The sequence below is a fragment of the Salvelinus namaycush genome, chromosome 18 (genome assembly GCF_016432855.1).
Source record: "Salvelinus namaycush isolate Seneca chromosome 18, SaNama_1.0, whole genome shotgun sequence".
Taxonomy (NCBI): Eukaryota; Metazoa; Chordata; class Actinopteri; order Salmoniformes; family Salmonidae; genus Salvelinus; species Salvelinus namaycush.
The window spans coordinates 42514101-42535947 of record NC_052324.1 but is presented as its reverse complement, the minus strand read 5'-3'; the positions used below and the strand labels follow the sequence as shown (position 1 = coordinate 42535947).

Below are 21847 nucleotides of genomic sequence, written 5' to 3'. Positions count from 1 at the left end.
CTAGGTGGTGGCTAGTACTGGAAGACTGTATAGTGGTATCAGCTAGGTGGTGGATGATGACTGGGAGACTGTATAGTGGTATCAGCTAGGTGGTGGATGATGACTGGGAGACTGTATAGTGGTATCAGCTAGGTGGTGGATGATGACTGGGAGACTGTATAGTGGTATCAGCTAGGTGGTGGATGATGACTGGGAGACTGTATAGTGGTATCAGCTAGGTGGTGGATGATGACTGGGAGACTGTATAGTGGTATCAGCTAGGTGGTGGCTAGTACTGGGAGACTGTATAGTGGTATCAGCTAGGTGGTGGCTAGTACTGGGAGACTGTATAGTGGTATCAGCTAGGTGGTGGATGATGACTGGGAGACTGTATAGTGGTATCAGCTAGGTGGTGGATGATAACTGGGAGACTGTATAGTGGTATCAGCTAGGTGGTGGATGATGACTGGGAGACTGTATAGTGGTATCAGCTAGGTGGTGGATGATGACTGGGAGACTGTATAGTGGTATCAGCTAGGTGGTGGATGATGACTGGGAGACTGTATAGTGGTATCAGCTAGGTGGTGGCTAGTACTGGGAGACTGTATAGTGGTATCAGCTAGGTGGTGGCTAGTACTGGGAGACTGTATAGTGGTATCAGCTAGGTGGTGGCTAGTACTGGGAGACTGTATAGTGGTATCAGCTAGGTGGTGGCTAGTACTGGGAGACTGTATAATGGTATCAGCTAGGTGGTGGCTAGTACTGGGAGACTGTATAGTGGTATCAGCTAGGTGGTGGCTAGTACTGGGAGACTGTATAGTGGTATCAGCTAGGTGGTGGATGATGACTGGGAGACTGTATAGTGGTATCAGCTAGGTGGTGGATGATGACTGGGAGACTGTATAGTGGTGGATGATGACTGGGAGACTGTATAGTGGTATCAGCTAGGTGGTGGATGGTGACTGGGAGACTGTATAGTGGTATCAGCTAGGTGGTGGATGATGACTGGGAGACTGTATAGTGGTATCAGCTAGGTGGTGGATGATGACTGGGAGACTGTATAGTGGTATCAGCTAGGTGGTGGATGATAACTGGGAGACTGTATAGTGGTATCAGCTAGGTGGTGGCTAGTACTGGGAGACTGTATAGTGGTATCAGCTAGGTGGTGGATGATGACTGGGAGACTGTATAGTGGTATCAGCTAGGTGGTGGATGATGACTGGGAGACTGTATAGTGGTATCAGCTAGGTGGTGGCTAGTACTGGGAGACTGTATAGTGGTATCAGCTAGGTGGTGGATGATGACTGGGAGACTGTATAGTGGTATCAGCTAGGTGGTGGATGATGACTGGGAGACTGTATAGTGGTATCAGCTAGGTGGTGGATGATGACTGGGAGACTGTATAGTGGTATCAGCTAGGTGGTGGATGATGACTGGGAGACTGTATAGTGGTATCAGCTAGGTGGTGGATGATGACTGGGAGACTGTATAGTGGTATCAGCTAGGTGGTGGATGATGACTGGGAGACTGTATAGTGGTATCAGCTAGGTGGTGGCTAGTACTGGGAGACTGTATAGTGGTATCAGCTAGGTGGTGGCTAGTACTGGGAGACTGTATAGTGGTATCAGCTAGGTGGTGGCTAGTACTGGGAGACTGTATAGTGGTATCAGCTAGGTGGTGGCTAGTACTGGGAGACTGTATAGTGGTATCAGCTAGGTGGTGGATGATGACTGGGAGACTGTATAGTGGTATCAGCTAGGTGGTGGATGATGACTGGGAGACTGTATAGTGGTATCAGCTAGGTGGTGGCTAGTACTGGGAGACTGTATAGTGGTATCAGCTAGGTGGTGGCTAGTACTGGGAGACTGTATAGTGGTATCAGCTAGGTGGTGGCTAGTACTGGGAGACTGTATAGTGGTATCAGCTAGGTGGTGGCTAGTAATGGGAGACTGTATAGTGGTATCAGCTAGGTGGTGGCTAGTACTGGGAGACTGTATAGTGGTATCAGCTAGGTGGTGGATGATGACTGGGAGACTGTATAGTGGTATCAGCTAGGTGGTGGATGATAACTGGGAGACTGTATAGTGGTATCAGCTAGGTGGTGGATGATGACTGGGAGACTGTATAGTGGTATCAGCTAGGTGGTGGATGATGACTGGGAGACTGTATAGTGGTATCAGCTAGGTGGTGGCTAGTACTGGGAGACTGTATAGTGGTATCAGCTAGGTGGTGGATGATGACTGGGAGACTGTATAGTGGTATCAGCTAGGTGGTGGCTAGTACTGGGAGACTGTATAGTGGTATCAGCTAGGTGGTGGCTAGTACTGGGAGACTGTATAGTGGTATCAGCTAGGTGGTGGCTAGTACTGGGAGACTGTATAGTGGTATCAGCTAGGTGGTGGCTAGTACTGGGAGACTGTATAGTGGTATCAGCTAGGTGGTGGCTAGTACTGGGAGACTGTATAGTGGTATCAGCTAGGTGGTGGCTAGTACTGGGAGACTGTATAGTGGTATCAGCTAGGTGGTGGATGATAACTGGGAGACTGTATAGTGGTATCAGCTAGGTGGTGGATGATGACTGGGAGACTGTATAGTGGTATCAGCTAGGTGGTGGATGATGACTGGGAGACTGTATAGTGGTATCAGCTAGGTGGTGGCTAGTACTGGGAGACTGTATAGTGGTATCAGCTAGGTGGTGGATGATGACTGGGAGACTGTATAGTGGTATCAGCTAGGTGGTGGCTAGTACTGGGAGACTGTATAGTGGTATCAGCTAGGTGGTGGCTAGTACTGGGAGACTGTATAGTGGTATCAGCTAGGTGGTGGCTAGTACTGGGAGACTGTATAGTGGTATCAGCTAGGTGGTAGATGATGACTGGGAGACTGTATAGTGGAATCAGCTAGGTGGTGGCTAGTACTGGGAGACTGTATAGTGGTATCAGCTAGGTGGTGGATGATAACTGGGAGACTGTATAGTGGTATCAGCTTGGTGGTGGATGATGACTGGGAGACTGTATAGTGGTATCAGCTAGGTGGTGGCTGGTGACTGGGAGACTGTATAGTGGTATCAGCTTGGTGGTGGATGATGACTGGGAGACTGTATAGTGGTATCAGCTAGGTGGTGGCTGGTGACTGGGAGACTGTATAGTGGTATCAGCTAGGTGGTGGCTAGTACTGGGAGACTGTATAGTGGTATCAGCTAGGTGGTGGCTAGTACTGGGAGACTGTATAGTGGTATCAGCTAGGTGGTGGCTAGTACTGGGAGACTGTATAGTGGTATCAGCTAGGTGGTGGCTAGTACTGGGAGACTGTATAGTGGTATCAGCTAGGTGGTGGATGATGACTGGGAGACTGTATAGTGGTATCAGCTAGGTGGTGGATGATAACTGGGAGACTGTATAGTGGTATCAGCTTGGTGGTGGATGATGACTGGGAGACTGTATAGTGGTATCAGCTAGGTGGTGGCTGGTGACTGGGAGACTGTATAGTGGTATCAGCTAGGTGGTGGATGATGACTGGGAGACTGTATAGTGGTATCAGCTAGGTGGTGGCTGGTGACTGGGAGGTGCTGATATAGGATCAGTGTAGCCTTTTATATCATAATGAATAAGATGATATGGATACTGATCCTCGATGATCAACCTGCTCCAAGGCTCTTTATGGATACTGGCCCAAATCAGATGCCATCTAATCAGGATGGAAACCCAGCATAGGTGGGGAAAAAGCTGTGAAATGTGATCAGACTTTTATAGCAGCTGTCAGCAGGGCCTTGTTGTGGTGTCACAATGCTACTTCCCAACGCTGAACACATAGCTCACATCTCATTCACCACACACTGAGTCTTTTTATAGCCTCGCCGCTGACAGTGTCCAGCTAACAGGGATGATTTGATTATTTTTAAAGTGCAGATGACGATACAATGATTTTCCTATTGTGGCTGGTTATCAGAGTTGTCCTCTGCTTACGTTGACATGCGTGCAGACACACACACACACACACACACACACACACACACACACACACACACACACACACACACACACGATTGGGCAGTATCAAGATGTTCACACCGTTCCTGTACCGGGGTGTATGGTATTATTGGCAGTGCACAAAAGGACGCTATTCCCGCCCCGTCAGTATTTCAAAATACCTCGATATACGGAATGCTGCCCAGCCCTACACTCCCTTTAGTGGGCTTGTGTTCATCAAATACGACGCCTCTCATCCACCTTTTGTCTTCTTCATTCACCGCGTGTTTACCAGTATTCAGTAGACTCACAGGATATCTAGCCTAGTCATGACCTCTAACCTCTCTCTCTTCTTCACTAACCCCGTGTTTACCAGTATTCAGTAGACTCACAGGATATCTAGCCTAGTCATGACCTCTAACCTCTCTCTCTTCTTCACTAACCCCGTGTTTACCAGTATTCAGTAGACTCACAGGATATCTAGCCTAGTCATGACCTCTAACCTCTCTCTCTTCTTCACTAACCCTGCGTTTACCAGTATTCAGTAGACTCACAGGATATCTAGCCTAGTCATGACCTCTAACCTCTCTCTCTTCTTCACTAACCCCGTGTTTACCAGTATTCAGTAGTCTCTCAGGATATCTAGCCTAATCATGACCTCTAACCTCTCTTTGTTTTGTTTTGTTTGTCAGATGAGGGAAGGGTGTAGATGGGACTGTCTCAGCTCTGAACCATGGAATGCCCCCTCCGTCCGCCACTAGCCTGCTCTTCTCCACAGACTGACTTCCAGACACTCAGTTAGCGACACGTTGCTCCCCTCCAACTGAACACAACCAGGAAGGGGAAGAAGTCACAGCGGAGCTTCGTACGCACAGAGGAAAGGATTTTCAGCTCCTCTCCAACATATTAACAGCTAGCTCACCTTAGTTAGTTAGGGTTAGTTAGTTGGGGTTAGTTTTCCCTTGTCTTCTCTGTGGATTTGGGATTTTTTTTAATAGAGAGTCAAGATGGTGGATTTACAGGAGTACCTGTGGATGGTGATCCTGGGCTTCGTCATAGCCTTCATCCTGGCCTTCTCTGTGGGGGCCAACGACGTGGCCAACTCGTTCGGGACGGCGGTGGGGTCGGGGGTGGTGACTCTGAGACAGGCCTGTATCCTGGCGTCCATCTTTGAGACGTTGGGTTCCATGCTGCTTGGAGCCAAGGTGGGAGAGACCATACGGAAGGGCATCATAGACGTCAACCTATACAACGAGACGGTGCCTGTTCTTATGGCAGGGGAGGTCAGCGCCATGGTCGGTACGTATACCATACTCTGTCATCCTCGAGTATCGGCCATGTCTTATAATGTTACTAGATGTTAAGTTCTTCCTTCAGTGTTTCCTGAATTCCTCTCTAAGTGCATTGGAGGAGGTCTGAGGGAGGGACCGTGGATCCTTTCCTCCAATGAGCTTTGAGAGAAATTGAGCTAGCAACCAATGTTTTCAGTCATAGCCTGTGTTTTAATTCTCATGGAAGGTTCATATCTCATAGCTTGTACGACGTCTGTCTCTGTCTCTCGTCTCTGTCTGTCTGTGTGGCTCGCTTGCTCTGTCTGTCTCTCTCTTTCTCTGTCTGTGTCTCGTGCTCTCTGTGTGTGTGTGTGTGTCTCTCTCTGTCTCTGTTTTTCCACAGGGTCAGCGATTTGGCAGCTCATCGCCTCGTTCCTCAAACTACCCATCTCCGGGACGCATTGCATCGTGGGATCGACCATCGGGTTCTCCATGGTGGCCATCGGTACCAAGGGTGTCCAGTGGATGCAGCTGGTCAAGATTGGTATGTGTATGAATACGTTACCCAGCATGCTCTGAAGTTGGGTTTAATATCTATGACTCTCTTAGCCCACCAAGGGCTAGTCTTCCCATGTCTGAGTAGGGCTGGGCTGTATATTGTATGATACTATATATACCCTACCGTATGATACTGTATATACCCTACCGTATGATACTGTATATACAGTGGGGCAAAAAAGTATTTAGTCAGCCACCAATTGTGCAAGTTCTCCCACTTAAAAAGATGAGAGAGGCCTGTAATTTTCATCATAGGTACACTTCAACTATGACAGACAAAATGAGGGGAAAAAAATCCAGAAAATCACATTGTAGGATTTTTAATGAATTTATTTGCAAATTATGGTGGAAAATATCTCTGGAGAGACCTGAAAATAGCTTTTGAGGTTGTAATCGATGCCAAAGGTGCTTCAACAGATTACTGAGTAAAGGGTCTGAATACTTATGTAAATGTGATATTCCAGTTTGATCTAAATAGTCAAATGGCAATTGTCATTTTTAACCAAATATTGCATCTCATTTGCCCATATCGTGCAGCCCAACGTGGCAGTGTGGAAATGTTCTACAATGAGATCAACTTTTGGTTGAAGTTTTGTTTTATACTGTTAAATCAATCAGATTTGAGAAAGACCCATTAAAATAAGTGTGTTGCCGCCCTCGGTTAATATGCACAACTCATAAAGCAATTTAGAACCTCGATTATTCAAAAACATAAAAATATCGTCAAGAAAATGTGATATATTTTGGCCGTATCGCCCAGCCCTATGACTGAGTCTAGTATGGAACCTATGTTATGTTGACTGTTTGACTACATTACCCAGGGTGCTTTGGGATAGGGTTGACTGTCATATGATTTCATTACCCAGCCTTCTCTGTCTGTGGTCTAATCCCAAATTAGTAGTTATTCAGGATACAAGGTGATTTGTACATCTATCAGTTTGTGATCCGAGTCAATTCTCTACGTTACCCAGCCTGCCCCTCTTTTCCTTCCTCCAGTTGCGTCCTGGTTCATCTCTCCCTTGCTGTCTGGACTGATGTCGGGATTCCTCTTCTTCCTCATCAGACACTTCATCCTCAGTAAGGTGGGTTACCAGTCGTCGCATTATACACTATTTGCAGTTCTCTGTGTGCGTGCGTGTCTGTGCTGACCTGTGTTTGTGTGTGTTACTGATGTGTGTGTGTGTGTGTTTTCAGGATGACCCTGTCCCCAACGGCCTCCGTGCCCTGCCAGTGTTTTACGCCTCAACGATAGGCATCAACGCCTTCTCCATCCTCTACACTGGTGCTCCATGTAAGAACTGGGACTTAACCTAACCCTGGTCCTAACACTTTAGACTGGTGGTCCATGTAAGAACTGAGACTTAACCTAACCCTGGTCCTAACACTTTAGACTGGTGGTCCATGTAAGAACTGAGACTTAACCTAACCCTGGTCCTAACACTTTAGACTGGTGCTCCATGTAAGAACTGGGACTTAACCTAACCCTGGTCCTAACACTTTAGACTGGTGGTCCATGTAAGAACTGTGACTTAACCTAACCCTGGTCCTAACACTTTAGACTGGTGGTCCATGTAAGAACTGGGACTTAACCTAACCCTGGTCCTAACACTTTAGACTGGTGGTCCATGTAAGAACTGTGACTTAACCTAACCCTGGTCCTAACACTTTAGACTGGTGGTCCATGTAAGAACTGGGACTTAACCTAACCCTGGTCCTAACACTTTAGACTGGTGGTCCATGTAAGAACTGAGACTTAACCTAACCCTGGTCCTAACACTTTAGACTGGTGCTCCATGTAAGAACTGGGACTTAACCTAACCCTGGTCCTAACACTTTAGACTGGTGCTCCATGTAAGAACTGTGACTTAACCTAACCCTGGTCCTAACACTTTAGACTGGTGCTCCATGTAAGAACTGAGACTTAACCTAACCCTGGTCCTAACACTTTAGACTGGTGCTCCATGTAAGAACTGGGACTTAACCTAACCCTGGTCCTAACACTTTAGACTGGTGCTCCATGTAAGAACTGGGACTTAACCTAACCCTGGTCCTAACACTTTAGACTGGTGGTCCATGTAAGAACTGTGACTTAACCTAACCCTGGTCCTAACACTTTAGACTGGTGCTCCATGTAAGAACTGGGACTTAACCTAACCCTGGTCCTAACACTTTAGACTGGTGGTCCTAACACTTTAGACTGGTGCTCCATGTAAGAACTGAGACTTAACCTAACCCTGGTCCTAACACTTTAGACTGGTGGTCCATGTAAGAACTGTGACTTAACCTAACCCTGGTCCTAACACTTTAGACTGGTGGTCCTAACGCTTGACTGGTGGTCCATGTAAGAACTGAGACTTAACCTAACCCTGGTCCTAACACTTTAGACTGGTGGTCCATGTAAGAACTGGGACTTAACCTAACCCTGGTCCTAACACTTTAGACTGGTGCTCCATGTAAGAACTGAGACTTAACCTAACCCTGGTCCTAACACTTTAGACTGGTGGTCCATGTAAGAACTGAGACTTAACCTAACCCTGGTCCTAACACTTTAGACTGGTGCTCCATGTAAGAACTGGGACTTAACCTAACCCTGGTCCTAACACTTTAGACTGGTGGTCCATGTAAGAACTGGGACTTAACCTAACCCTGGTCCTAACACTTTAGACTGGTGGTCCTAACACTTTAGACTGGTGCTCCATGTAAGAACTGAGACTTAACCTAACCCTGGTCCTAACACTTTAGACTGGTGGTCCATGTAAGAACTGGGACTTAACCTAACCCTGGTCCTAACACTTTAGACTGGTGGTCCATGTAAGAACTGGGACTTAACCTAACCCTGGTCCTAACACTTTAGACTGGTGCTCCATGTAAGAACTGGGACTTTACCTAACCCTGGTCCTAACACTTTAGACTGGTGGTCCATGTAAGAACTGGGACTTTACCTAACCCTGGTCCTAACACTTTAGACTGGTGGTCCATGTAAGAACTGGGACTTTACCTAACCCTGGTCCTAACACTTTAGACTGGTGGTCCTAACGCTTGACTGGTGCTCCATGTAAGAACTGGGACTTTACCTAACCCTGGTCCTAACACTTTAGACTGGTGCTCCATGTAAGAACTGGGACTTGACTTAACCCTGGTCCTAACACTTTAGACTGGTGGTCCATGTAAGAACTGGGACTTAACCTAACCCTGGTCCTAACACTTTAGACTGGTGCTCCATGTAAGAACTGGGACTTTACCTAACCCTGGTCCTAACACTTTAGACTGGTGGTCCATGTAAGAACTGGGACTTTACCTAACCCTGGTCCTAACACTTTAGACTGGTGGTCCATGTAAGAACTGGGACTTAACCTAACCCTGGTCCTAACACTTTAGACTGGTGGTCCTAACACTTTAGACTGGTGCTCCATGTAACAGCTTCACCACTTTTTACCCTCGTCTTTATTTCTAGCACTGTACCAGTGTCTAACATGTGAAAACTGTGATTTTTTTTTTTTCTTCTCTACAATTGTGTTTTGCATTGATGGGCTTACCACTCTGTTTCAACGTGTGTGTGTGTGTCTCTCTCTCTCCCACTCAGTGCTAGGTCTGGAGATGTTACCGGTGTGGGCTATAGCTCTGATCACGTTGGCAGGGGCTCTGGTCTGTGCTGCCGTGGTGTGGTTCGCTGTGTGCCCCTGGATGAGACGGAAAATTTCAAGTAGGTGTCACCCTCTCTCTCTTGCTCACTGTCTCGTGTGTGTGTGTGTGTGTGTGTGTGTGTGTGTGTGTGTGTGTGTGTGTGTGTGTGTGTGTGTGTGTGTGTGGAAGATAATTTTTTCCTCCCTATACCCATCATGAGGTTGCTACAACCTAGCCTACAAATTAAAGTTTATAACGAGGTGCACAGGTCGAGAGACAAATTACAGTAATCAAGGTGACAGACAGTGACACATTCAATAATGCCTTGCACACGCTTGTCTGCATCTAGCTGTTCTGGCGTGTAATCATTAGTCCAACTGCTGCAAAATGTTCTGTTTTTATTGGACACATTCATGTTGGTCCCCTCCCCGTTTCCATTCCGTTTGCTTCCGTTTAAGGAAAATGTTTTGCAACAGAATCGGGGGAATGAATACACCCCTGATCAACCGCTCAGTCGGGCTTTTAACCTACACTTTGACGTTGTAATAACAGAATGCACATGGTGCAAATTTGAAATTGGAGGAGAGCATCAGCAGTTTTGCTGTCATGTCATTCATTGTATACCTTAGATAACTATTTATAACTTGTCAGAATGGTCCAGATCAACTAGCCCATGCTAACGAGCTAATGTTGTTTTAGCCCGTAGATATTCTCCAATGATGGCCCAAGTGGAAAACGTTTAGGAACCAAACTGCCCTTGACGGTGGAGTTGAGGCTACTGTAGACCTTCATTGCAAAGCAATATGTTTTAATCAGTTATTTGGTAACGTGAATATATTTTGTGTCGTTTTATCGAAAAATAATAACTTTTTTTTATTTTTTTAATGTTTTTAAAAATTATTATTATGAAATTCACTGAGCAGGATGGTCCTCCCCAGTGGTGTAAAGTACTTAAGTAAAAAATACTTGAAAGTACTACTTAAGTTGGTTTTTGGGGGGTGTCTGTACTTTACTTTGCTATTTATATTTTTGATCTTTTGAACATTTACTTCACTACATTCCTAAAGAAATTAATGCAATTTTTTATACTCCATACATTTTCCCTGACAACCAAAAGTACTCGTTACATTTTGAATGCTTAGCAGGACAGGAAAAGGGTCATGCACTAAACAGAGAACATCCCTGGTCAACCCTACTGCCTCTGATATGACGGACTCACTAAACAGAGAACATCCCTGGTCATCCCTACTGCCTCTGATCTGGTGGACTCACTAAACAGAGAACATCCCTGGTCATCCCTACTGCCTCTGATCTGGAGGACTCACTAAACAGAGAACATCCCTGGTCATCCCTACTGCCTCTGATTTGGAGGACTCACTAAACAGAGAACATCCCTGGTCATCCCTACTGCCTCTGATTTGGCGGACTCACTAAACACACATGCTTTGTCTGTAGTGTTGGAGTGTGCCCCTGGCTATCTGTAAATAAAATTGAAAAAAAACAAGAAAATGGTGCCATTTGCTTAATATAAGGAATTTGAAATGATTTATACTTGTACTTTTGATACTTAAATATATTTTAGCAATTACATTTACTTTTGATACTTTTGGTATCAAATACTTTTAGACTTTTACTCAAGTAGTAGTTTACTGGGTGACTTTTCTTTTACTCTCAAGTATGACAATTGAGTACTATTTCCACCACTGGTCCTCCCCTTCCTCCTCCAAGGAGCCTCCACTGGTCCTCCCCTTCCTCCTCTGAGGAGCCTCCACTGGTCCTCCCCTTCCTCCTCTGAGGAGCCTCCACTGGTCCTCCCCTTCCTCCTCTGAGGAGCCTCCCCTGCCTAGAAGTATTTGAGAGCTCTTTGTGTCTATTTCTCACGCCGCCCTCAAAGCCCCTCTGGACTCCCAGACTGACTGATCCTGGACAGACAAAAGACTTGAGAGTCCCCCGCTACAGAGCCAGCGACACACACAAACCTCCCTCCCCTCCAGTCTCTGGCCTCCTCAGACTGTGTACCCTTCTGAAACCAAACAGCTTCTGCCAGCCAATGTGGACTTTCATCACCCCCCCCCCCTGCCAAAACGAAACGTTTTAAACCCACTAACCCTGAACCCCAGCTAGCTAGAAAGAGTAAGCCCTATTTAAGATTCTGGTTGTTTAGGGGAAATTAGGAACATTCTGGAATAGGTTTCTGTTTGGTGGTTAATGTTTTGTTTGGTTAGGGGTTAGGTTTTAGGTTAGGGTTTGGGTTAGGGTTTGGGTTAGGGTTTAGGTTAGGGGTTTAGGTTAGGGTTTGGTTAGGGTTTAGGTTAGGGTTAGGGTTTAGGTTAGGGTTTGGTTAGGGTTAGGGTTTGGTTAGGGGTTTGGTTAGGGGTTTAGGTTAGAGGTTAGGGGTTTAGGTTAGGGGTTTAGGTTAGGGTTAAGGGTTTGGTTACGGGTTTGGTTTGGGTTTAGGGTTTAGGCTAGGGTTTGGTTAGGGTTTGGTTAGGGGTTTGGTTAGGGGTTTAGGTTAGGGTTAAGGGTTTGGTTATGGGTTTGGTTTGGGTTTAGGGTTTGGTTTAGGTTTAGGGTTTAGGCTAGGGTTTGGGTTCAGAGGTTAGGGTTTAGGTTAGGGTTTAGGTTAGGGTTTAGGTTAGGGTTTAGGTTAGGGTTTAGGTTAGGGTTTAGGTTAGGGTTAGGGGTTAGGGTTAGGGGTTTAGGTTAGGGGTTTAGGTTAGAGGTTAGGGTTAAGGGTTTGGTTACGGGTTTGGGTTTAGGGTTTAAGGTTTGGTTTAGGGTTTGGTTTAGGTTTAGGGTTTGGGTTTATGGTTTGGGTTTAGGGTTTAGGCTAGGGTTTGGTTTAGGGTTAGGGTTTGGGTTAGGGTTTGGTTTAGGGTTTGGTTTAGGTTAGGTTTAGGGTTTAGGTTTGGTTTAGGGTTTAGGTTAAGGTTTGGTTTAGGGTTTAGGTTTGGTTTAAGGTTTAGGTTAGGGTTAGGACCTGTGTGATTCAGTTGGTAAAGCATGGCACTTGCAACGCCAGGATAGTGTGTTCGATTCCCACTGGGGGCCAGTACAAACATGTATGCAATCACTACTGGATTAGAACGTCTGCTAAATGACGGAAATGGAAAATGGTTATGATTGAGGGTTACTGAGGAGGGATGGCACTTTGTGTCGGAGGGATGGCGCTTTGTGTCGGAGGGATGGCGCTTTGTGTCGGAGGGATGGCGCTTTGTGTCGGAGGGATGGCGCTTTGTGTCGGAGGGATGGCGCTTTGTGTCGGAGGGATGGCGCTTTGTGTTGGGGAGATTTGTATTGGAGGGATGGTATTTGATTATTGGACGTTTTGAAAGAAAAATGATTTAATAAGCAAAAGTCCAAGGATCCTCTTCATAGACATAATATAAGGTTTCTGTTCCGGTTAGGTTGCTATTTATTTGACCTGTGTCAGAAGGGTAAGGTCAGCCTCCAGTTTGAAATCTGTAAAGCCTTGGGTAAACTAGTCTCAGACAGCTCTGTAGGCTAGATGGTATCAGTGACCATGACCGTAGTCTCAGACAGCTCTGTAGGCTAGATGGTATCAGTGACCATGACCGTAGTCTCAGACAGCTCTGTAGGCTAGATGGTATCAGTGACCATGACCGTAGTCTCAGACAGCTCTGTAGGCTAGATGGTATCAGTGACCATGACCGTAGTCTCAGACAGCTCTGTAGGCTAGATGGTATCAGTGACCATGACCGTAGTCTCAGACAGCTCTGTAGGCTAGATGGTATCAGTGACCATGACCGTAGTCTCAGACAGCTCTGTAGGCTAGATGGTATCAGGGACCATGACCGTAGTCTCAGACAGCTCTGTAGGCTAGATGGTATCAGTGACCATGACCGTAGTCTCACAGCTCTGTAGGCTAGATGGTATCAGTGACCATGACCGTAGTCTCACAGCTCTGTAGGCTAGATGGTATCAGTGAAGCAGGCCTGTTAGTTCTAACCAGGGTGCCGTTCATTATAGGACACAAACGTTATGCTACTGAAAAGGAAAACAAGCTTTTGTTAGAAGTTTACATGCTACCAAATACTAATTGAGTGTATTGCCTTTAAATTGTTTAACTTGGATCAAACGTTTCGTGTCGCCTTCCACAAGCTTCCCACAATAAGTTGGGTGAATTTTGGCCCATTCCTCCTGACAGAGCTGGTGTAACTGAGTCAGGTTTGTAGGCCTCCTTGCTCGCACACGCTTTTTCAGTTCTGCCCGCAAATTTTCTATAGGATTGAGGTCAGGGCTTTGTGATGGCCACTCCAATACCTTGACTTTGTTGTCCTTTAGCCATTTTGCCACAACTTTGGAAGTATGCTTGGGTTCATTGCCCATTTGGAAGACCCATTTGCGACCAAGCTTTAACTTCCTGACTGATGTCTTGTGGATATATTGAAGCAACATCTCATAATTTTCCTCCCTCATGATGCCATCTATTTTGTGAAGTGCACCAGTCCCTCCTGCAGCAAAGCACCATGATGCTGCCACCCCCGTGCTTCATGGTTGGGATGGTGTTCTTTGGCTTGCAAGCCTCCCCCTTTTTCTTCCAAACATAATGATGGTCATTATGGCCAAACAGTTCTATTTTTGTTTCATCAGACCAGTGGACATTTCTCCAAAAAGTACGATCTTTGTCCCCATGTGCAGTTGCAAACCGTAGTCTGGCTTTTTTATGGCTGTTTTGGAGCAGTGACTTCTTCCTTGCTGAGCGGCCTTTCAGGTTATGTCGATATAGGACTCGTTTTACTGTGGATATAGATACTTTTGTACCTGTTTCCTCCAGCATCTTCACAAGGTCCTTTGCTGTTGTTCTGGGATTGATTTGCACTTTTCGCACCAAAGTAAATTCATCTCTAGGAGACAGAATGCGTCTCCTTCCTGAGCGGTATGATGGCTGCGTGGTCCCATGGTGTTTAAACTTGAGTACTATTGTTTGTACAGATGAAAGTGGTACCTTCAGGCATTTGGAAATTGCTCCCAAGGATGAACCAGACTTGTGGAGGTCTGCAATTTATTTTCTGAGGTCTTGGCTGATTTCTTTTGATTTTCCCATGATGTCAAGCAAAGAGGCACTGAGTTTGAAGGTAGGCCTTGAAATACATCCACAGGTACACCTCCGATTGACTAAAATTATGTCAATTAGCCTATCAGAAGCTTCTAAAGCCATGACACCATTTTCTGGAGTTTTCCAAGCTGTTTAAAGGCACAGTCAACTTAATGTATGTAAACTTCTGACCCACTGGAATTGTGATACAGTGAATTATAAGTGAAATAATCTGTCTGTAAACAATTGTTGGAAAAATTACTTGTGTCATGCACAAAGTAGATGTCCTAACTGACTTGCCAAAACTATAGTTTGTTAACAAGAAATTTGTGGAGCGGTTGAAAAACGAGTTTTATGACTAACCTAAGTGTATGTAAACTTCCGACTTCAACTGTATGTACTTATAGTCATTTAAATGTACACATGCTTTACCTCCCCAATTTTCTTTTCTAAACAATTGTATATATTTTTTATTCTGTGTTTGGGAGTGGCGGCAACGAGGGAAACACGTGTGTAATGATGTTGTCCCCTGGTCAGGTCGTATGAAGAAGGAGCACGCTGCCCTGTCACGCATCTCAGACGAGTCCTTAGATCAGATCCCAGAGGAGGAGGAGGACACTCCCGTGTTCAAGGAGCTACCGGGCGCCAAGGGGACGGATGACGCTGTGCTGCCGTTAACCGGTGGTACCGGAGGAGAGGTCACCGGGGAGCTCAACAGCCTGGCCAATGGAGGCACTGTCCTGCCCAACGGACGGGTCTACGGTCAGTTGGCCCGCTGAGCTAAAGCCTAGGCATTACCTGTCGGGGAGCTAATACAAGTCTTCAGGTTTCAGATGTACGTCAGTATAGAGACGGGAGAGGCTTCACGTTTCAGATGTACGTCAGTATAGAGACGGGAGAGGCTTCACGTTTCAGACGTACGTCAGTATAGAGACGGGAGAGGCTTCACGTTTCAGACGTACGTCAGTATAGAGACGGGAGAGGCTTCACGTCTCAGACGTACGTCAGTATAGAGACTGGAGAGGCTTCACGTCTCAGATGTACGTCAGTATAGAGACTGGAGAGGCTTCACGTCTCAGATGTACGTCAGTATAGAGACTGGAGAGGCTTCACGTTTCAGATGTACGTCAGTATAGAGACTGGAGAGGCTGAGCCACTGGGTTTTAACCCATATAGTTTGCGGGTCCACCACAATATTATGTTGACAATAGTACTTCACCGCCAAACCACCTCTGATTTTAGAGCAGAGCAAAGTTGACCAGAGCAGTTCTGTAAAGCTCATTCCTCTTGCTACCCAGGCCAGTCCCACTCCATGACCTCATACTAATGTTTACATTTACTATATTAACGTTTAGATTTACTATACTAACGTTTACATTTACTACACTAACGTTTACATTTACTATACTAACGTTTACATTTACTATACTAACGTTTAGATTTACTATACTAACGTTTAGATTTACTATACTAACGTTTACATTTACTATACTAACGTTTACATTTACTATACTAACGTTTACTATACTAACGTTTACATTTACTATACTAACGTTTAGATTTACTATACTAACGTTTAGATTTACTATACTACTATACTACTATACTATGTCTAGTGTTTCATATTTCTTCCTCTGTTCCCCAGACCACTATACATGTAGTATAATAGTATTAGTTTAGTATGCCTGATATATTTACTGTGTTATAAACTGGGCGGTTCCAGCCCAGAATTCTGATTGGCTGACAGCTGTGGTATATCAGACCGTATACCACGGGGTATGACGAAACATTTATTTTCCTCTCTTGTCCCCCAGGGCGGACCCACTCCATGACCAACGGTACCCTGTCCATGTCCAAGTCCCCGCTGTCCAACGGCAGCTTTACCTTCGGAGGGGAACACATCCGCAGCGACGGTCAAGTGTACCACACGGTTCACAAGGACTCTGGTCTCTACAAAGACCTGCTCCACAAGATCCACCTGGGACGGCTGGAGGACGACCACTCCGCCCCCACGCCAGACAACAACTACCGCCTGCTGCGTCGCAACAACAGTTATACCTGCTACACGGCCGCCATCTGTGGCATGCCGGTCCAACCGCTGCTCCGCTCCGAGTCCCGCGAGTCCCGAGAGGCCCGAGAAGACAGTGAGAAGCTGGTGGGGGAGGGGGAGAGGTCTGGGAGCGTGTCCTACACCAAGAAGAGGGTCCGCTACGATAGTTATTCATCGTACTGTAACGCTGTGGCGGAGGCCGAGATTGAGGCGGAAGAGGGCGGCGTGGAGATGAAGCTGGCGTCTGACCTCGGGGGCGAGGAGGCAGGGGCGCCGGGGGCTCCCGTCCCACTGGATGACTCCGCAGAAGAGGATGAAGGGGATAAGGACAAGCCGACCGTCTACCTGCTCTTCCACTTCCTGCAGATCCTCACCGCATGCTTTGGATCCTTTGCTCACGGAGGCAACGACGTCAGGTGGGTGCTGCTTCCTGCTTCCGGCTGACTAGGGATTAAAAATGTTGAAAACTTTCTTAAAATTCACAGTTTTTCCAGGATTTGTTTCTCCACTGTTGGATTTCTGTTGTTGGAGTTTAGTTTACTGACATTTGCAACTCTACAGCAGACAAGATGACCTCTCAATATTAAGATAATTAAGATTTAGTGTTTTTCACACAAGTACAACTTTTATCAGCCCAACATTCGCCTTATAATCCATCAAACTAGTCTCAAACAGAAAGGAACCGGCCTGACACTGACTTCCCTCTCAAACAGACAGGAACCGGCCTGACACTGACTTCCCTCTCAAACAGACAGGAACCGGCCTGACACTGACTTCCCTCTCAAACAGGAAGGAACCTGCCTGACACTGACTTCCCTCTCAAACAGACAGGAACCGGCCTGACACTGACTTCCCTCTCAAACAGACAGGAACCGGCCTGACACTGACTTCCCTCTCAAACAGACAGGAACCGGCCTGACACTGACTTCCCTCTCAAACAGACAGGAACCGGCCTGACACTGACTTCCCTCTCAAACAGAAAGGAACCGGCCTGACACTGACTTCCCTCTCAAACAGAAAGGAACCTGCCTGACACTGACTTCCCTCTCAAACAGAAAGGAACCTGCCTGACACTGACTTCCCTCTCAAACAGGAAGGAACCGGCCTGACACTGACTTCCCTCTCAAACAGGAAGGAACCTGCCTGACACTGACTTCCCTCTCAAACAGAAAGGAACCTGCCTGACACTGACTTCCCTCTCAAACAGAAAGGAACCGGCCTGACACTGACTTCCCTCTCAAACAGGAAGGAACCAGCCTGACACTGAATTCCCTCTCCCCCTCTCCAACTGCAGTAACTACCATTCATCATAACACAACTACCATATCGTATGTTATCCACATCACTGTAAGTTATAGTGAGTTATTGCTCAAATGTTATTGGTCACATACACATATTTAGTAGATGTTATTGTGTGTGTAGCGAAATGCTTGTGTTCCTAGCTCCAACAGTGCAGTAGTATCTAACAATTCACAACAATACACACACATCTAAAAGTAAAAGAATGGAATTAAGAAATGTACAAATATTAGGACGAGCAATATCGGTATCCAGGGTGTAAATATACACACGATATGGCCAAAAGTATGTGTACACCTGCTCGTCGAACTTCTCATTCCAAAATCTATATATATATATATAAACGGCCCCAGACTAGTATTTCTCCTCCACCAAACTTTACAGTTGACACTATGCATTGGGGCAGGTAGCGTTCTCCTGCCATCCGCCAAACCCAGATTCGTCCGTCAGACTGCCAAATGGTGAAGCGTGATTCATCACTCCAGAGAACGCGTTTCCACTGCTCCAGAGTCCAATGGCAGTGAACTTTACACCACTCCAGCCGACGCGTGGCATTGCGCATGGTGATGTTAGACTTGTGTGTGGCTGCTCGGCCACGGAAACCCATTTCATGAAGCTCCCGACTAACAGTTCTTGTGATGACGTTGCTTCCAGAGGCAGTTTGGAACCCGGTAGTGAGTGTTGCAACCGAGGACAGATAATTTTTACGTGCTACGTGCTTCAGCACTCGGCGGTCCCGTTCTGTGAGCTTGTGTGGCCTACCACTTCGCGCCTGAGCCGTTGTTGCTCCTATGTTTCCACTTCACAAAAACAGCGCTGACAGTTGACCGCTGGCAGCTATAGCAGGGCAGAAATTTGACGAACAGACTTGTTGGAAAGTCGGAGCTCTTCGGTAAGGCCATTTTTATGTGTTTGTCTATGGAGATTGCATGGGTGTGTGCTCAATTTTATACACCTGTCAGCAACGGGTGTGGCTGAAATAGCGAATCCACTAATTAGGTTACTACATGATTCCATATGTGTTATTTCCTAGTTCTGTTGTCTTTTATACTATTATGCTAAAATGTAGAAGAAAAAATTCAGAAAAATCCTTGAATGAGTAGGTGTGTCCAAACTTTGGACTGGTAGTGTATATACAAACTGAACAAAAAATATTTTAGAGTTGCAGTGTAACTGAGTTACAGTTCATATAAGGAAATCAGTCAATTGAAATAAATTCATTAGGCCCAAATACATGGATTTCACATGACTGAGAATACACCAACAGATCTGTTGGTGACAGAGACCTTAAACAAAAAGGTAGGAGTGTGGATCAGATAACCAGTCAGTATCTGGTGTGACCACCATTTGCCTCATGCAGCACGACACATCTCCTTCACATAGAGTTGATCAGGCTGTTGATTGTGGCCTGAGGAATCTTGTTCCACTCCACTTCAATGGCTGTGCGAAGTTGCTGGATGATGGCAGGAACTGGGAACACACTGTTGTACATGTTGATCCAGAGCATTCCAAACATGCTCAACGGTTGACATGTCTGAGTATGCAGGGGATTGGAAGAACTGGGACATTTTCAGCTTTGTTTCAGAACATTAAATTCTCTGGCAATCGCTCTGGTGGACATTCCTGTAGTCAGCATGCCAATTGTAGGCTCCCTCAACTTGAGACATCTGTGGCATTGTGTTGTGCACAACATTTTAGAGAAAAAAGCTTTTTTGTGCGTATGGAACATTTCTGGGATCTTTTATTTCAGCTCATGAAACATGGTACCAACACTGTTCATGTTGTGTTTGTATTTTTGTTCAGTTACCTTTCTGGTGAACAGGAACAATGGTGGACATTCAACTAGCGTTCAACATGTTATTTACACAACTACATCTTCCTCCCTGCAGTAACGCCATCGGCCCGTTGGTGGCGCTGTGGATGATCTATGACCAAGGTGGGGTGATGCAGGACGCTGCCACCCCCATCTGGCTACTGTTCTACGGGGGCGTAGGAATCTGCTGCGGCCTGTGGGTCTGGGGGCGCCGGGTGATCCAGACCATGGGCAAGGACCTCACCCCCATCACACCTTCCAGGTGAGAGAGGAGAGAGGAGTGGGGGAGGAAGGGAGGGAGGGAGTGGGGGGGATCGATGATCCAGAGCATGGGCAAGGACCTCACCGCCATCACCCTTTCCAGGTGAGAGAGAGGAGGAGGGAGGGCTGCATGTGACTGACTGGGAGGACGGGTAGGTGGGAGGACGGGTAGGTAGGTGGGAGGACGGGTAGGTGGGAGGGAGGACGGGTAGGTGGGAGGACGGACACACATACAGGTAACTGCCAAAATAATGTAAATGAGGGTTACAAGGTACAGTGCATTCAGAAAGTATTCAGACCCCTTGACTTTTTCCACATTTTGTTACGTTACAGCCTGATTCTATAATTGATTAAAAATATATATATATATCACACAGTGACAAAGCAAAAACAGTTTTATTGAAATTCTTGCAAATATATTAAAAATAAAAAGCAGAAATACCTTATTTACATAAGTATTCAGACCCTTTGCTATGAGACTCGAAATTGAGCTCAGATGCATCCTGTTTCCAATGATCATCCTTGATGTTTCTACAACTTGATTAGAGTCCACCTGTGGTAAATTCAATAGATTAGACATGATTTGGAAAGGTACACACCTGTCTATATAAGGTCCCACAGTTGACAGTGCATGTCAGAGAAAGCCAAACTTGCCCCAAAAAAAGAAACACAGACCAGACAAGTAGATGTCCAATGGATTATGGTCATCGTAGTTAATTACGGTCATCGTAGTTAATTACCATTTTTTTAAACTATGTAGAATATTGGCCTGTTGGAAACTCCCTACTACATCGCACAGTTCAGGCGGGATCTGATTTTATCTCTAGACAAACAGAAAAATATTAATAAATAAATGTAATTCAAATATTTTTACCCGACGTCTGTCAATTTTTTTGTAAAAAGAAATAATAAACATTTCCGTTAATTGCTCAGCACTTAGATCTCAGTGCACAACTAGTTGTCTGGTCTGTGTTTTCTTTTACGCTACGGAAGAGACAGAAGAATGCACGGTTGTGAGGTGATATAGAGAGCAGCTGTTGCTTTGAGGTATCTCTACCTGAAAATACATCATCTAAGTGATTGATAGTTGGTCTTCAGTAGGTCATAAAAGGATGCCTTATTTAATTGAAAGAGGGATCTCAAAGGAGCATAGGGGGGGGTATAAAGGGTGTGTGTGTCAGTCATCAAATCTCAACAACAATTGAACACTTATGAGAGATTCTGGAGCGGCGACTGAGACGGTGGTTTCTACCAACATCAACGAAATCACCAAATTATGGAATTTCTCGTGGAAGAATGGCGTCTCATCCCTCCAATAGAGTTCCAGACACCTGTGGAATCTGTGCCAAAGCTCATTGAAGTTGTTAAGTGGGTGTTGGCCCAACACCCTATTAAGACACTTTATGCTGGGGTTTCCTTTATCTTGGCAGTTACCTGTATGTAACCTATACGAAATCCCAGATATGTCAATGCATACACATGCTGGAATAGTGGACCTGATGTTCCAGACTGATAGACTCATGCATATAGAGTGGAATGCACAAACAAACTCATAGGCTTCCTCTTCATACACTGCCTACCTGCCTGCCTGCCTACCTGCCTGCCTACCTGCCTGCCTACCTGCCTGCCTACCTGCCTGCCTGCCTGCCTGCCTGCCTGCCTGCCTACCTGCCTGCCTGCCTGATGAGTCTGCATGAACCCTTTTGTCTTCTGAACTGAACCACTCAAACACTGCTGTAGAACCACTGCTAAGAACCTAGTCTTCAACCCTTCTCTATTGTCCTGATTCTCACTAGAACCCCTCTACTCTAGAACCCTCTAGAATTTAGATCATGGATGGGCAACTTCGATGGGGGTTGGGGCCACAAGAGGAAATGAAACTCATCATGGTAGACCGCAGTGGCTCGTGGGTCTGCGTACCCACATCCTATTTAATATGATAACTGAGGATCAATGGGCCCCGCC

General features: G+C 46.0%; 1 protein-coding gene across 3 annotated transcripts in view; it reads left to right on the top strand.

Moving 5' to 3' along the window:
* The window catches only part of slc20a2 (solute carrier family 20 member 2), a 91557-nt gene that overhangs the window by 55248 nt on the left and 14462 nt on the right, over positions 1–21847 (top strand). For all 3 annotated transcript variants that reach the window (XM_039013842.1, XM_039013843.1, XM_039013844.1), the window contains exons 2-9: positions 4640–5246; positions 5622–5762; positions 6773–6858; positions 6971–7067; positions 9360–9479; positions 14997–15221; positions 16274–16925; positions 19698–19883. In XM_039013842.1, the coding sequence (XP_038869770.1) occupies positions 4955–5246; positions 5622–5762; positions 6773–6858; positions 6971–7067; positions 9360–9479; positions 14997–15221; positions 16274–16925; positions 19698–19883 (1799 nt within the window). In that variant the 5' untranslated portion in view covers positions 4640–4954. The remainder of the gene's footprint in view (positions 1–4639; positions 5247–5621; positions 5763–6772; positions 6859–6970; positions 7068–9359; positions 9480–14996; positions 15222–16273; positions 16926–19697; positions 19884–21847) is intronic.